Source organism: Macadamia integrifolia, chromosome 8 (assembly GCF_013358625.1).
Source record: "Macadamia integrifolia cultivar HAES 741 chromosome 8, SCU_Mint_v3, whole genome shotgun sequence".
NCBI lineage: Eukaryota > Viridiplantae > Streptophyta > Magnoliopsida > Proteales > Proteaceae > Macadamia > Macadamia integrifolia.
In genome coordinates, this window is record NC_056564.1 from 18,203,776 (window position 1) to 18,221,419 (window position 17,644).

Below are 17,644 nucleotides of genomic sequence, written 5' to 3' on the forward strand. Positions count from 1 at the left end.
CACATCATTCTTTCTTTATTATATCATCCAGGTATTGAGATTGATTGCTAGCAATACTTGAACCAAAACTCTAAGGCTGTATTTGGTAGTCAAGAGAAGAAAATATAAGAAAAGAAAAAGGTACACTTTGGGTTAAGAATTTATCTTTGCACTTGGTATGTTTTCATCCAAAAGAACAGTTTTTGAAATTCAGAATTCCTCTTGAGAATTATGAAGTTTTCTTTTTTGTTGAAAAAAAAATCTTGCAAAAAATACAAGAAAACATGAAAAAATATGAAAACATAATAAGACAAAAAATGAATAATTACATAATGATTTCTTAGGTATCTCTCTCTCTTTTAAAATTCGAAATTTTTTGAATTTTTTTCTTTTTTTTTCTCTTCTTCTCTTGGTTACCAAACATATATATATTTTTTTATTTTTTCACTATTTCAATTTTTTTCTTTCCTTTTATTTTTTAGATTTTTTTTTTCTTTTCTTCTCCTGACTACCAAGCATAGCCTAAAGAAAGCTCTATGAATTCAAATCTTTACTATAAACGACGAGTTACAATAAGAATTCAACGGCTGAGAAGACTGTAAAAACCCTGACATATATCCCAGCTGTTGGATCCTACTCGATGCATCTGTCCCAATCTTATCTTTTTAGGTATATTCTTTGGTCTGACTTGATGTCTAAGGAAAATTCTCTGATGATGATTGAGTGGGGCCAGGCATTATCTACGTAATTATAATCCTCCAGATCCTAATCTCAATCGCACCCAAAAAGAATTTGTAATCTCAATCCAATGGGTGGTGGTGGGCCCAAACAATACTGAGTCTGGACTAATGGTGATATGCTGTTAATTTAAAGTGGGACCAGGTTCGAAGCTGTACAGGCCCAGTAGTCAAACGTTAGGACTTGAGTTCGTTAGGGAGATCCGTGTATAATGGAACAGTCGTATATGGAATAATTAAGAGAAAATTACATGATAAGCTTTTTTGACCGAATCCTTAAATTAATCAACCGAATAATTCTCCACCCGAATAATTCTCGAATCCGAATTTACTAACTATGCTCCTGACTACCAAGCATAGCCTAAAGAAAGCTCTATGAATTCAAATCTTTACTATAAACGACGAGTTACAATAAGAATTCAACGGCTGAGAAGACTGTGAAAACCCTGACATATATCCCAGCTGTTGGATCCTACTCGATGCATCTGTCCCAATCCTATCTTTTTAGGTGTATTCTTTGGTCTGACTTGATGTCTAAGGAAAATTATCTGATGATGATTGAGTGGGGCCAGGCATTATCTACGTAATTATAATCCTCCAGATCCTAATCTCAATCGCACCCAAAAAGAATTTGTAATCTCAATCCAATGGGTGGTGGTGGGCCCAAACAATACTGAGTCTGGACTCATGACTCCTTTCCCATACACAACTGCATCATCATTGTATCACCATTACCATCGTCATCATCAATTCGTTCTTATAATAGTGCAGGTAGGCCACAGGAGCTGAATAATAAGGGAAAGTGAAGGGAGGAGATTGATTAATTACCAAATGTGGCACTTTGAAAAGTAGGGGGTTCCGTCCACAAAATTGAGGCTACCAGTGACACCCATGCCATCACCGATCATCCTAATGTTAAATTTGCTAGATTGGACCAACACTTTCTCTTTGTACACTCCCTTCTTCACGTAGATGACGGTCCTCTTCTTGCTCTTATGCGGGACAACGTTCAGTGCCGCATTGATGGTCTTGTACTTGCCGGACCCATCCTATGCCACCACCAAATTCGGCTTGATATGGCTTGCCGATTTCTGGAGTAGCTTCTTGCCTGCCGCACTCAGCCAATGTGGGTTTGGGAGCCCATCTTCGTGATCACTAGTAGTACTCGTCAAATGTTGTCCCATCTTGATAGAGGATGCGATGTTGGATATTGTGGTGACTAGTGTGAGACTGTTCCTGCTGAACTGAGTGGAGTTCTAAGTATACTGTGACATTTGGGTGTGAAGTCTCTGCAATGAGTTTTGGAGGCCTACTAGACAAGTGTCTTGGCAAGTCCCAGCTAAAACAATGTTTTGGGATGAGGAGCGGGTGGCGGGTGGCGGGTGGCGGGTGGGAGGTGGGAGGTGGGGGGGGTAAAACTGTCAATAAACTTACTCAGTTGAGGGATGAACACTATTTTGGGTAGTTTTGTAAACCCAAACCCAAAAGAATGTATTTTTGTTAACTGAAACATAAGTTGGGTAATTTTGTAAAGGGAAACCCAAAAGTGGGTAATCATGTAATTTTCCCAATAATTTGGATAGGGGGTCCACACATTGATCGGGTTTATTCGGGTTTGGTGGGTTTCTTGGCTTGCATACCGAACTGTCTATTTATGAAATTAGGCGGATTAAATTGGGCATAGTTGGGTCGGTCAGGTTCCAGGATTTAAGAGGGTTAATTGGCCTATAATCAGGTCTTAAATGAGTTAATGCACCATCAAAGCTTTAAATGGATTTTAATTGTCTTAGATTTTAGAAATTTTAATATATTTATTAAATTATTAATAATTTAGAATTTTTTTATACATAATTATATTCAATAATTGATAAAATATCAGTATATACTTTATTGTGCTAAAGCAAAAAAAATACTATATAAATGGTCGAGCTAATACATTGGATTGATTAGAGTTGGGCCGATCAAGCGCCATCGGACCATAAACGTGTTGGGCTTGATTGGGCCTATCGATCTGGGAATGGAATTGACACCGTTACCTTTATGTGTTCTCATTAAGGAGTTTGTTTTCTTTCTTAATGGAGAGGATTCTTTGAGCAAGAGGTAGAGGGGGAGCATACTAATGACGTGCGATGAAACATTATTGTACATATGAGGATAGTGAGGTCATTTCATGTGAAAAAGAGAGATAGACAGATAAATGTTTTCATATCTTGCTTGATACGAAGTTCTAAAAACACCTCTAGTCTCTAGAGAAAGCCCGGATCCTCTGCAGCGAGCAGTGAGGTATAATGAGCATTCAACGACAGAAATGACCTAGACATGCACACCACACAGTTGAATGTAAAACGCCAAACAACTCAAGAGGCCACTCCTCCTGTGATCTTGGGTTAGCCATCTGCAAATATTAGAATTGTTTATCCAAATTTGTACTTCCTAGTATTATTCTGCCATGCTTACTATAGTCCTTGCACGATCCCTCAAAGCGTCACAATGGAAACTGAGATTTGGAAAGAACAACAAGTGCAAATCCACTGTGATTATTTGATGGATTGAAGTAGCTATAGCATATAAAAATTGGGTGGTCCCCAATGGGTACATCTTGATATTCGATTAGAGACATGTATGGCTAAGATTTTCTTTTTGCTAGATAAAAAAGTATGGCTAAGATGAAAATGCAGAATTATGAAATAAATCAGAAAAACAAAGAAACCTCAGTAACCCATTAATTAATAGATACATTGAATTGTCTCATAAAGTGAAGGACGAGCGGAAAAAAAAAAAGCCAATTTAATACCACAGAGTAGAGCTGTCATTTGGTGGGTCTGTTTTGGTCGAGTGTAGTCAGGCCTGACAATCTTATATCTTTGTACCGTGATCTACCTATTTAAGGGATGAGTCGGTCCTCGAATGGATTCGATCGGGTTCTAAGCTATAATCGAACCTTAAACAGGCCTTAAGTGATCTTCAATTATGTTAGATTTTAATATATTTTATTAAATCATCAATAATTTAGAAAATTTTAATTATATTCAATAATTGATAAAAATATCAATATATGGTATTATATACCCTATTCTATGGGAAAAAAAAAAAACAAAACGAAATATATATATATATATATATAAATTTTCGGTCTTGTAAATGGCATCTAGTTGACCACCCATCGGACTTACCCTTTGCATCGTGTACTATCTATTTATAAATAGGTCATACTCAACACGTTTATCAATCAATGTAGGTCAAGCCGATCTTTAAATGATTGATCGAATAAATGCTAATTAGGGATTGATACACATACCTGAGAGCTTACATGGTGATAGCCATTGCACATCCTTTCTCTCTCTTCTTTTTTCTTTTCTTTTTAATTTACGATTTTTTTTCTTTCTTCACATGACATGATTTCTCTATCCCAGCATCTCATGATTCTCATCCTCACTCTAATTAAAAGTGAGAGTTTTTTGTGAAACTGATCTGACAGTTGAATCTATTCTCTTATGCTGATCCAATGGTCTCACCTATCCGTTTCTCGAAGCTTGTCCATGTTTACCGTAGTGGGCACTTTGCCTTCAAATAAACACCATTTAATAATGAATTTATACAATATTAATCTAATAATTAATCTTTTCGAGTAAAGAAAAAATATAATTTGAATTTCATGTTAAAAAAGAGTTTCCTAAGTTTCAAAAGGTCTATGTAGTTCTACTAGAAATTGGATTTCATAAATCTTGTTTGATTTAGATAGTTTTCTAAAGTATATACATCTCTCTAATACCCCTATGAAGCTGATGATTAACATGATCTGAGGTAAACACATCCAACTGTACTAATCAAACCAAAATAACAAAGGAAAATTAATTTCCTACAAATTGCATCAACAATTAAAAATATATATTTTTTTTAATTTTTGCTAACGACAAGTAGTCCCGCAGGTCCATACTAACCTCCCAACCACATGGATCAGGTCATACCAAAATTGAATGAGAACCATTCAACTTTCACTAAAAATAGTGAAGAGCACTAAGCACTCCCGTAAAACGTTGTTAAAACCCATTTGTTTTCACATAAAATGGGCAGAAGAAAAAACCCATAAAATGTTCATAGAAAGTATAAGAAGGAACTTAAATTATTGCATGGAACCAACTACGAATCTGTAGTCAATCCTATTTTCGATAGGAGCATAGTTGACAATTGAATCACATTTTTTCCATTAATTTCGTATTCGTAAATAGTACGAAAAGAAAGGCCCCGACTCCAAGTTGTCCAGGAATGGTTTCATATATGCTCATAATCTACAAGAAAATATAAAATTATAAATGAAGTAAAACATTTTCCCTTCTTTAGTTTCCTTTGGGCAGATGGTTAGGATCACATTATCTTAATGACCAATTAAGCATCTCTCAATGGGCACATACAGTTTTATGTGATGCAGGAGCAAATGAGTAGATAAGTCACACAAGACCCACCAGTAGCCTTGATCACTCTTATGTCCATGACCCCACTAGCTAACATTGTAAGATATAAATGGAAGTGCAGTGGACATGCTAAGGAATAGGAGTAAATAAGAGAGAATTAGTTTGAAGAGAACAAAGTAATGGCAGCACTAAAGTTTATCCTCTCTCTCTTGCTTGTTGCTCTTGCCACACAGGTTCAAATGGGTCTGTCACAGAACTGTGCAAACGAGCTTAATAGCCTTAATGTTTGTGCCCCTTTTGTGGTGCCTGGGTCATCAAACCCCAACCCCAGCACTGAATGCTGCAATGCAATGAGAGATGTTGATCAGACTTGCTACTGTAATACTATGAGGATTATCTCTCGTCTTCCTACTCAGTGCAACATGCCTTCTCTCACTTGTTAGTATTCTCTCTCTCTCTTTCTCTCTCAATGGTGTTCTTTCTATACCCATATAGTCTTAGTCATTATTTCCTTAATCTTTGATGGACAGGTCCATGAGCAAGAGGGTTGGACTCAGGGAGTACTGATCATTGAATAAATTGGAGTTATTAGCCGCAGCAGTTCTCTACTTATTTTCTTCTCTCTCTCTCTCTCTCTCTCTGTACTTGAAACTTGAAACCTATGAATGGCTAATGAGAGGTGGATTTGAACTGGAAATTTGGCAATGCCGTGCAGATCATAAAGTACTTAAATATGAGCTACTTAAAACAAGTTCAAGGGTCTATAATATTTTTTTTTAAATCAATTTCAAGGGTCTATTGGCCATGCACTTGAGAGGAGTTGATCAAGTGACCAATACTCAGCAAAATACTCCATGGACTATTGCAAACCGTCAGGCCAAGGCCAAGGCCTAGGTGGGCAGAACATACTAATGAGAAGTGATAAAATGGTAAAGTATATTTCATGTGAAAAAGAGAGATAGATATAAAGGCAGTAGGGTACCTTACTCAGTGGCGAACTTTTTCCCATAAATAAGTAAAGAGGAGAGAGAAAAATATGAGATAGAATCAGTTGCTCGTACGATCACCTAGTTGTACGAGTCAACGATCACCACCTATCCCACTTTCTGCCATTACAAGGATAAAGAGGGGTATATCTGAGAACAAAAAAGACAAGTGTTGGTCACTAACTCGTACGACCAGGTGATCGTATGAGCAACAAATCCGTTCTTGAGAAATATCACATAGTTTCTGGTCAAACCAAAACATTAAGTATCATCAATGACTGTTTTCTTTTCTCACCTTCTCTCATCTTGTCCAAAGTCGAAGCCAAGAGTTTGTCTCCGACTTTGGACATGAGAGGGTATTCTACAAAACTTTTTATGAGCTGATTCAGCAGTGACGGAGACAGAAAATGGTATTTAATCTTTCTTTCCTTCATGAAATTGTACAAAATTTCTCTGCAATGAGACAATGAGTGACGGTGAAGATTCAATGCGGCTGAGGTGTATATCGGGACCCTCCCAAACATTAGATGTTCACTGCCACTGAACTCTCACCGCAAAGAATTTGAACCCCACGAACTTTTTAGAACTTTTTTTTATGGTAAAGGAACATCAATAATTCACAGAAATTAATCACCCAACAAATAATTCAAGGGAGATGTTGACTTGGGTTAGACATCGCTTGGAATCAACGTCACCCACTCACCTTAAAGGGAAGGAGATCGAGAGACAGAATAAGAATTGGTCCTACCTTTCTGTAATGTACACAACCACTCTAATCCAGGGCAACCCAATATGAAGTACCAATATCTATATGGGCCCAGATCAGATACATAATTCCGGTTTCAAATTCAAACATTGGTTCGCCCTAACCATTTTGATCATTTTCTGCGCTAAACTGGCAGGGTTCTCTCTCTACTAAAAAAATGAAAAAAATATGGACAAATGAAGCAACATATGAAACTATTATTGATTATCATTCGCATGAATAATCTTACAAGGGAGCAATTCATATATATTTATCTTAATGCATGGAAAGTAGAGGCGTCAATTTCAGATCGACACAGGTGGGTCTGATCGATCAAGCCTGACCTAATTTATAAACGGTCACTTTCGATGCAATAACCCGAAGGGTATCCAACCAAGATCAACCAATTAACACCCGACATGTTCAAACTCATTTGCTTAGCCCAACAAATTTAAAATCCATTATGACTCAATCAAAGCCCATTTAAAGATTAATGCCTCATTAACTCATCTAAGGCCCATTTATCTCGAGTGTTGGTACACTGATATCAGACTGACCATTTATAAATACAATCATGCTCAACCTATGAGGCTCAATTTAATTGGGCCGATCATGGTATGAGGTCCTAAAGTGAAAAAGTTCAATCCAACCCGGCCCATCCAATAGGGAAGGAAGATCCTCTTCAGTTAATTGGGCTTACAATTAATGATCCAAAGGCTTTAAAAAACCTGAGATATACGTCCATGTATATTGGGATATGTGTCCGAAATCTTCCCGCCCTAACCCTTGGATTAGTAATTTGACACCCAATTAAATGGAAAGGATGCGAATCCGTCCAATTACCACCTCAATGAATGGGAATAGATGTCACTACATCATCATGATAACATGATATCATCATCAGAGGGTAATGATGGAACAATAAATGTAAGATAACGTAGGGTTTGCATCACTATAAAAGAGACGTTGCGTTGGAATGAAAGAATCTAGAAAAAGAAAAAAAAGGAGAAAGAAAATAAATGAAAAGGTGGGAAAATAAAAAAAAAATATTGAAAAAGAAATGAATGTTAGTAAGTTACATTGGAATTAGGTATATTAGCGGTTTTGTGATCTTCAGATGAAAAATAAAAGATTTCAATTATTTATAATTGTTGTCCTACAAAATTGCTATCAATATCGTTGCTCCATTGTCTTTTTTCCTCTTCTTCTTCTTCTAACTTTCCCCTTTCTCTCCGTCTCCCACTCCGCCTCCCTTTCATTTCTCTTTCCTGGTCATCTCCTTGTGAGAGAGCAATAGAATTCAGACCAAGATAGATGATGATCTACCGACGGAGATGGTCATTGACTCTTTCTTGTATTTGCGATGTCTGCATGAAAAATTCGGCAATATGATCGAGGGAGCAATACTTTCCAAAACTGTCCGCTTTTCGACAACAAATCCGGGACCCTTGGAAAATCTCCCAAACGGACTTTAATCCGGTTCTTGAGTTGGGAGTTGAACCAATGGAGGATGTCTCAGTTGGATTTGGTTTCGGATTTGGTATCGGGTTCCGGGAGAATCACTACTATTTATTCGGCTTGCTTCTTGGGTTTCTCTAGTCAGTGGTTTTCTCGAGATTGAATACGGTGGATGTAGTCGCCGGCAATGGCCATTTCAGTCTTGTGGGCTCCGGCTTGGTTGGGCTAATTATATTGGTTGAGCAGCTCAACGCAAACAGGGTCTTCTCTTACTCTGAGCATGGGAGGAAGAAACCGCCGATGCCGGTGTTGGTGGCAGTGGAAGTGGTGGATTTGATTTTGTGGATTGTGTGGTGTGCTTGTGTAGGTTTATGAATGGGGAGTACGTAATGAATGAAGGGCAACGATTCAATTACTCTAATCGTATGAGCCATTTGCTAGTATTCCTAATTTCATTACATCTCGCTAGCATTCTTAACCCTCTCCCAAAAAATATGTATGTTTGTTACCATTAGAAGAAAAGAAATGAAAAGTTTTTTATATTTTTTCATGTTTTCTTATGTTTCAGGCAAGATTTTTTATTTGGGAACAAAAGAAAACTTCACAATTCCAAGGATAATTTCTGGAGAATTTTAAAATTCAAAAACTGAATAACATGCCAAGCCCAAAGAGAAATTTTTTTACCTTTTCTTTTATTTTATTTTCTTCTCTTAGCTACCAAACACAGCCTAACACCTTAATGGGTCTTGGTCGGTAACAAGAACAATCATAACCTTAATGGACATTAGGCTTGGAACAAAATATAGTAATCAAAGTTTGGGTGTCTACAGATATACATTAACAATGCCCAACTCGTTTTGGTTCTTATATGAGCTCGCATGTTGTCAAACTTGCACTCTTTCTTCCCTATCACTTTTTTGAGCATGGTGCTAACAACCCTGTTTTATATATAATCACATTATTCGGAGGCCTTAATTGTGTATTATAAGGACCTACAATGAATAATGCCAATCCAATAATTAAGTTTTTCTTTTTAATTAATTCATTTAATTTGTTTCTTGTGTAGATCTCATGTTCATCAGGTTCTTAGATATATTAGTTCTTCAACCTACCTTGTAATTACAATAAAACAAATCCTTGTGTATTAAAAGGAGGAACTACAATGAATAAGCCAATCCACTAATTTTCTCTTTTTAATCCATTTAATTTGCTTCTTTTTTTTTTGTTCGTACGTTCCATGCTTGTCAGGTTGTTACCTATATTAGTTCTTTACGCTTTTCTTACGTAATAAGATTCCCTGTAATTATAATCAAGGGTCCTACCTCCAAAAAAAAAATTTATAATCAAGGAATATCTTTTTTCTAAGTTGTAACCAAGGTTGGAGATTAACGTTAGGGAAAGAGGGGGTGGTAGGAGAGGTGGGGCGTCACTCGGGCAGGTGAGGGTGAGGGTGAGGGTGGATAAGTTAAATTAAGGGTGAGAGAGGGCTTGCAGGATGAGGCGAGGGTGAGTGAAGTAGGTTGCAAGGATGAGCGGGGACAGGATTTAGGTTATGAAAGGCAGGGTATTATAGGGGTTTGATGTGGGTGGAGGGATGCACAAGAGTGGTACTATGTACTACGGTAGCTGGGAAATAAGGGTGCACAATAACAAGAGTGCACGAGAGTGGAGGCCAAACACAACAACAATAAAGGGGAAGGAGGGAAGCAGAGAAAATCTTAAAAACGGTGGCAAGGCAGGGCTAGGGGCGATGTGAGACGAGGTTGATCTCAAATTGGCTCTGATATCATATTAAAGTATGTATTCCAATCGATACCTTACATTGCGTATGAATATAGTTACTCTCAATCATATATCTAAGATCACTCTCAATTATTAGATCCCTAAGACTACTCCAAAATTAGTGGTCAATAATATATATTTTCAATTCCTACCTCATTTTGTTTCTTAGATGAACCCACGTGTTTCTTGACTTGCACCCTTTCTTGTTTGTCCCACAATTTTTAAATAGCATCGTGTTAACATCTCATTTCATATACAATTGTGTGTGTCTTTTTTTTTGTTATATATATATATATATATATAATTGTGTTTAAAAATTTTATTTTTGTTCTATTACAAGGACTTAAATAATCCAATAATTAAGGTTGTGTTTGGTATGTATTCTCAGATTGAATGTAAGACAAGGACGTTTGTGAAGTGACGACAATCTTATTAATTCTTAATTTGTACAGCTCGTTGATTTAGACACATCGTGGGTATCGATGAATATACAAAATAAAGCTCTATATAATCTATGTTAAGTGAGCTTTGTCTATATAAGTAGGTCACCCTCGGTTCCTCCAATCACCCATTTTTCTCTCAAAGCCACTCTAACTTCATCTCCATTGTTCTCTAGTAAACTATATTCAACCTTGTTCTTAGAAATGTGGCCAATTATTTTCTTATTGGCCATAGCTATTCTTACCATATGCATTACACATTGGGTTTACAATTGGAGGAACCCAAAATGTAATGGCAAACTACCACCAGGTTCCATGGGGATGCCTCTCCTTGGAGAGACCCTTCAATTCTTTTCCCCCTTCACATCAAATGATCTTTCTCCTTTCATCAAACACAGAATGGAAAGGTAGCAATGGACACCTATTTTCTTTTCCTCTTTAACCCCCCCCCCCTCACAAAACCCTTCACATAAAATGATATTTCATGTGTTTGTAAGCCAGGTATGGGCCTTTATTTCGCACTAGTCTACTTGGTCGGCCAGTTGTAGTATCCACTGATCAGGAATTCAACAACTTCATCTTCCAGCAAGAGGGAAAGTTTTTTCAGTTATGGTACATGGATAGCTTCATGAAGATCATTGGGAAACAATATGTCTTTTTTGAATGGGTACATTCACAAATACCTCAGGAACCTGATTTTGAATTTGGTTGGTCCTCAAAACTTGAAGGAAAATATGCTTTCTGAAATGGAGGAGGCAACAATGAAACAACTACGGTTGTGGTCTACCCAACGGGCTAATGTCGACTTGAAAGAAGAAGTTGCTACGGTAAAAATAGTCAGATCCATTTTTGTTAGATAATAATGAGGGAACTAGGGGTGCAAATTTGGTCCTATCAGTCCGAGCCTTCTCTACACCCAAACAAGGCTTGGGCTTAGATACTCTAACCTTGAGAACGAGTCGGGGTTGGAAATTTCTAGCTTTGAGTTAAGGCTGGGCCATACCAAGGTTGAGGACTTGGGCTAAGCCAGCCATGTCGTCTTCTTCACTACAGCCCCAACATTTCCCTTCCCCCTCCCCTTGGTCAGGGCCAATCAGGGTCAGCTGGGCCCAACCATGAGGGCAATTCAGGATTGGCTTTTTCAGGCCCTAAACAAGTCAGGATTAGGCCAAGCCTGATCCCAATCACTAAGGGGACTTAAGGTTGAACGTGGTTTCAAAAGCTAAGCCCAACCCAACCCAACCCTGTTGCATCCCTAGAGGGAACTTTATCCGAATGACACAAAGTTGATGAAAAGATTTAATTGTCTTTTCGCATGCTTGTGCACGTGGCAAATTTATTGGACAACCATTAAGTCTTCTAATAAAGTTGCTTAAACACTGAAGTTGCAACCTCGGTTAAGAAGGAAATCATTGGATATGACAAACTAAAATTCTCTGTCGTGTAGTTAAACTAAGGACCAAGTTTTCCTTAAGCCATAGTGATGGTGAAATTCCTTCATAGTCATCAACATGCTTGTATAGGTTTAAAGAAAAAGTGAGGGGTATTTTTTACTTTCAACATATGAGAGAGAAAAGAGTAATCACAATGTCATTTTCTAATTAAAAAAATAAGGGTAGGGTGGGGTAGGGTAGAGTGGGGTAGGGGGTTGTAGAAAACGAGAACCTAAAATGATGTAGAAAGAAATGAAAATCAGAAACAAACAATCACACAATATAAAAGGATTTACATGGTTCGACAAGATTGTCTACGTCCACGGTGAGATAAGATCTACTTCACTATCAATAATGGAGAATAGGGTTACAATCTCTCATCCTCACAGTTTTCTTAGATTGGTTACATAGAAAGAATTTTCGTCACCAATTCATAGTGAAACCCTATACAAGTAATTAACCAAAATACCAATATAGCCTTAAAAGAGGTCAGGCCCCTCAAGGCCTACGACCTTTCGATTCAACCCACAAATGAAAGTGGAATAATTCAAGACATCATATCCCAACAGGGGGAAGGAACAAAATATCCTTTAAATTTACTTTTGGGTTTTCTACAGATGATATTCAACCTGACTGCCGAGAAGCTGATTAGTTATAATGAAGCAAAATGCTCCAAGAAACTGAGGGAGAATTTTGGAGATTTCAAGCAAGGTCTTATCTCTTTTCCTCTGAAAATACCTGGCACTCCTTACTATAAATGTTTACAGGTACGTGCATGGGAGCTGCTTCATCATCATCATCATCATCATTAATATTAATTACTTGGAATGGCCTTCATAATTGGGTTTTAATATTTTCATGTAGGGGAGGAAGAAGGCAACAACATTGATAAAGAACATCATAGATCAAAGGCGCACATCATCACCTACCAAGCAGCACCACTACCGTGGTGATGATTTCTTGGATGTTATGCTTGAGGAACTGAAGAAAGATGATACAATCCTTACTGAGGATATCATTGTACATTTAATATTCGCTCTCATCTTTGCTTCTTACGAAACAACTTCGCAATTTATTGCTTTAGCCATCAAATTTCTCACAGACAACCCTTCAGTTCTGCAAGAACTAACTGTATGTACTCTCTCTCTCTCTCTCTATGCCCTTTGAGGTGGATGAAAGATTCTGACCTTCACTTCTAAAACCACCTAATTAAGTACTACTGGTTATTATGTATCAGAAGGAGCATGAGATGATTCTACAAAAACGAGGAAATATGGATTCCGGGAGAATTACATGGGATGAATATAAATCAATGATGTTTACGTCCATGGTGAGTTGCAGATAGCTAGATAGAATCTCAATAACCCAAGGGGTAGCGCAGTTGGTGAGCAATGATCTTGGTATGAACTGTTAAATCGGACATTCAAAGTTCGATTCCCACTAGGCACACCTTGGGCCACTCACATGGGGTGTTTAGTGTTTTTTATTGCTTTCAGTGTCTCACTCAACTCTGGTGACCCGATCCCAATGACCCGATTCATGCGGTTGTGAGATCATTATGGACCCGCGAGATTAGTCAGGCCGAAGGCTTGAATACCCCCAAAAAAAAAATAAAGATAGAATCTCAATAACCAGTCTAGCTAGTACTGTTGTTATATATATATATATATATATATAAAAAATCTTAGTTATTAATTAAGATGTACAGTTAAGTACTTACTAATTAATCCGGCTGTTCATTATCAATTCTCTATTGCAGGTTGTCATTGAAACACTCAGGCTTGGGAATCCAGCCCCGTTGCTTTTCAGAAAAACAATGGCAGATATCCATAGAAATGGCATGTTGAATTGAGATAAATTTGTAATTAGAAATAGAATTAATGTTAGTATTATATATTTCTAATCACTTAATTGGTAATCCCTAAGATATATCATTTTTTTTTTTTTGTCTAATTAAATTCCACAGGACAATTCCAGCAGGATGGGCGGTTATGATTTGTCCTCCTGCGGCTCATTTGGACCCTGCCAACTTTGCTGATCCCTTGACCTTTAATCCATGGCGATGGAAGGTATACATATATTATTTATAATCTGATCACAACTCTTAAGAAGATATATAGTATGTTTTACTGTTCAGTTTCCTACATAGATTTTTACTGCTAATTATAAAGGGTTAATTCTAGTAATATATTTGTGATTGAAATTAAATACCAGGGCATAGAATCAAATCCTGGGAAGAATTTCATGGGTTTTGGAGGTGGGGAAAATTCTGTACTGGAGCGGACTTTGTGAAGCTGCAGATGACCATCTTTCTACATCACTTGATCACAAAATATAGGTATGTTGATGCATTTTGATTTGATTTGATTTGATTTGATTAGAGGGGAGCGATTAATTAGCTTACAGTACTATTCAGATAAAGAAATTACAAAATCCTAACCTTCTCAATCTCCTTACGAGATCTACTCTATATGTAGCGTTCTGATGCAATACAATATAGAGAAACCTAATCCTCTAAAGTACAAAATAAATCCCAATATAAAAATTGTGGTAACAAGGCTTGCTATGCTCAGCTAGATGTTGCATATGATGATGGCCAGAGTCTGACCTTTTTAATTAAACCTAAATTTGATCAGGTGGAAGACAATTAAAGGAGGAGGAGATGTATTACGTGATCCGTGATCCTGGTGTAAGGTTTCCAAATGGTTTTCACGTTCAATTCTTCGAAAAGCATAAATGAAGGCAGCTTCCAAGAGAAGAACTAGCTCATCAGTACTATATATGATTGAAATTAAGGGACTTTGTTATAAAAGTAAATTTCCTACAGCCTCATTGAAGGCATCAAATATTATGTTCAAATAATAATGTTTGAAATAAAATAATCACTTCTCTCATTTAGCTTTTTTCTTACCTAATCAACCGGGCCAAGAATTGGCAAGACATTGATTGTGGGTGGAGCAGGGTTCATCATCGATGGCCCAATCCGCTCGCTCTGATACCATGTGAAGAGTTCTATCTTAAAAACCAATTAACTTCTTATTACCTAATTAAGAAGGCCAACAATTGATGAGGACCAAACACCTCACATTTAAATAGAAGGAGGAGGGGAAAGGTACCACAACCTCACCAAATGGGTTTCAATTAACAAAGTTAATTTCATCTGACTAGCTAATCTGTTAAATATAATCCCCCGTCCATCCAATGGTGGTTCTAAATTTGGAATTTAAAGGTTATTGATCAGGACCTAGTGCAGTTGGTGAGCTATGATGCACAGAAAGCCCACATTAGAGTTCAAGCATCTTGGTTGTTTTTTATTTTCCCCCTTCCCTACCTATCTTTAAAAAAAAAAGTTTTGGGACCGATTCTTATTTCTGGTTGGAAGTTGGATGTCATGGGCTGGCCCATCAACCCAAAAGACTAGCCTGTTAGGTGAGGATACCATCCCACTATATAAGTAGCCACCCTGCCTACTCCTCCCTTGGAGGGCTTGGCGTGCCATTAGATTAGGGTTGGATTGGCTCTGATACCACTTTGTTACGGCCTGACCCATCAACCCAAAAGACTAGCCTGTTAGGTGAGAATACCATCCCACTATATAAGGGCCCAAGTTCACCCTTGCCTATTCGATGTGAGATTATTTTTCACCCTGCCTATTCCCTTGAGCGCTTGGCGTGACATGGAGCTGCTCCTCCACTATAACTATAGTCTATTCAAGGACCACCGCAAGGTAATAAGGGACTCCATAGGGTGTGCGGGTCATGTTAGGCCCACTTAACTACCAGAGGAAGAGTTTCCTGGGCCCGGCCATGCTTGAACATAGATTCCATTTCATGTATCCCTTTAATTTTTGTGTTGAGCCCGAAATTTGCTTGAGAATGGACCCAACAGAAGATGAAGATCGTTCAGGCCCACAGGCCCATGAACTAGGCAATCCAATCCAAATACCCATCGATCATTAATCAGTTTGCTTACCGGGTCGAGTTCATTTTGGGTTTTCTAGAAACCGGTAGAAACTGAATTGACTGATCAAAGCCAAAAACCAAACCGAACCCGAAATATAACCGATAAAAACAGGAAAAAAAACACATGGATTTTTTTTTTTTTTTTTGGGGGTGTATATAGGAAACCAAACCGACAACAGTCCATTAAGGCAATCAGTTAAAAATTGAAACCGAACAAAACCGAGACGTTCCTTAATGGTTTGGCTTTGATTTGAGCCAATATATGCGAAATCAATTTAGACCAATTGAATTCAGACCAGACCAACCTTAATGGACTCAAGTTTTTTTTTGGTAAAATCAAAGTCGAATTATTTAATAAATGGTTTTATACATTAAAATCGAAATCATTTATAAACGGTTTTGGTTTAATTTCTATCCAAACAACTTCTTTACCTTAAAACTTTTAGTGAAATGTATGTAAATTGTAACAATGAATAGAATTGTTTATTGTTATATATTTATTTTTAATAATTGTTTAATGTAAATTTATTTTTTTTATTGAAATATATGTAAACCATGGATTTAGTTCTTGGTATCGGTACCGGTATCAGTCTCTATGGATACCGATCTAATCCTGATCAGTATCAAAGAGGATCGATGGGTATCAGTCACTTTATTTTTTTTTACTGTTTTACCCCTAGAACAATACAAGTAACCAATCCGGATCAGTCAAGGATCGGAGATCGATCTCAGCCGATATCGATATGATATGATACCAATACTTGAAACCGTGATGTAAATTTAACATTGAATGACTTAAACTTCTTACGTATATATTAATTGGTTTAACGATTTATTTAAATGATTTATCAACTGTTTAAATTAACCAAAACGAAATTATGATTTTAATTTTAAAACCAAAATCAAACCATTAATAAACAGTTTCGATCTGAAGTTCACATCCTTAGATACTCTCTCTCTCTCTCTCTCTCTCTCTCTCTCTCTCTCACACACACACACACACACACACACATATGAGTAATGTCAAGATCTCTAATCTCATGATAAGATTATTTCAGATTGCTTAGTTTAATCTAATTAGTCAACTATTTGACTTGGAAAAAATCTTACCCTTGCTTGCTTTGTTGGCTTCGTGGGCTCCTCTAAGTAGCAAAGACCATTCATAAATTCACAAGCAATGGTCCAATAATAAAGACAAAGATAACGCTTTCTGTCTCTCCTGATTCTCACTTAAGCCCATCAGTATGTTAATGTTAAATGGGTGGGTTCTCGCTTTAGGAATCTTAACTCCTAACGTGGACTAGTCTAAGAACGTTCATGTGCGGCAATCTAAGGTAAATAAAAATAAGAAACACGAGCAGAACAAGTAATTTAAACTTATAAAGTGATGAGCTCAGCGAAAACATCTCATGATATTCTCTTTTTAGGCATTTCAGTTCGAAACTCGTAAGTTGATTAGTATTCATTCGATTTTAAGAGCCTCATGAGGGAGTAAGGATTTCAATCTTTATATGGACCATGTTTTTCCCTTCACTCATTAAAGTGGGATTATTCTTCCCTTCGGACAAGCTTTTGCTCCATAACAGAGGCCCCCTAATGAAAGGAAAAGCATGTTGCATGATAAGCTTACTTGCCTGAGTCGCCAATTTGTTGCGTTAGAAAACTGAGCCGTGGTTGATATTTCAGTCCTATACAAGTAGATTTGGTCAA

The 17,644-nt window shown here is 37.2% G+C and overlaps 1 protein-coding gene and 1 pseudogene across 1 annotated transcript; both read left to right on the plus strand.

Moving 5' to 3' along the window:
- Positions 1 to 5,243: 5,243 nt before the first annotated feature.
- Positions 5,244 to 5,571, plus strand: LOC122087720 (protein MEN-8-like). The gene has a single exon (XM_042656931.1). It carries the CDS (start codon positions 5,308 to 5,310, stop codon positions 5,569 to 5,571), a length of 264 nt encoding a protein of 87 aa, XP_042512865.1. The 5' UTR covers positions 5,244 to 5,307.
- Positions 5,572 to 10,743: 5,172 nt separating this feature from the next.
- LOC122086763 lies at positions 10,744 to 14,712 on the plus strand (annotated as a pseudogene).
- Positions 14,713 to 17,644: the final 2,932 nt, after the last annotated feature.

Excerpts from the sequence above, each read along its gene's own strand:
- LOC122087720 (XM_042656931.1), top strand. The coding sequence starts at position 5,308 with ATGGCAGCACTAAAGTTTATCCTCTCTCTCTTGCTTGTTGCTCTTGCC.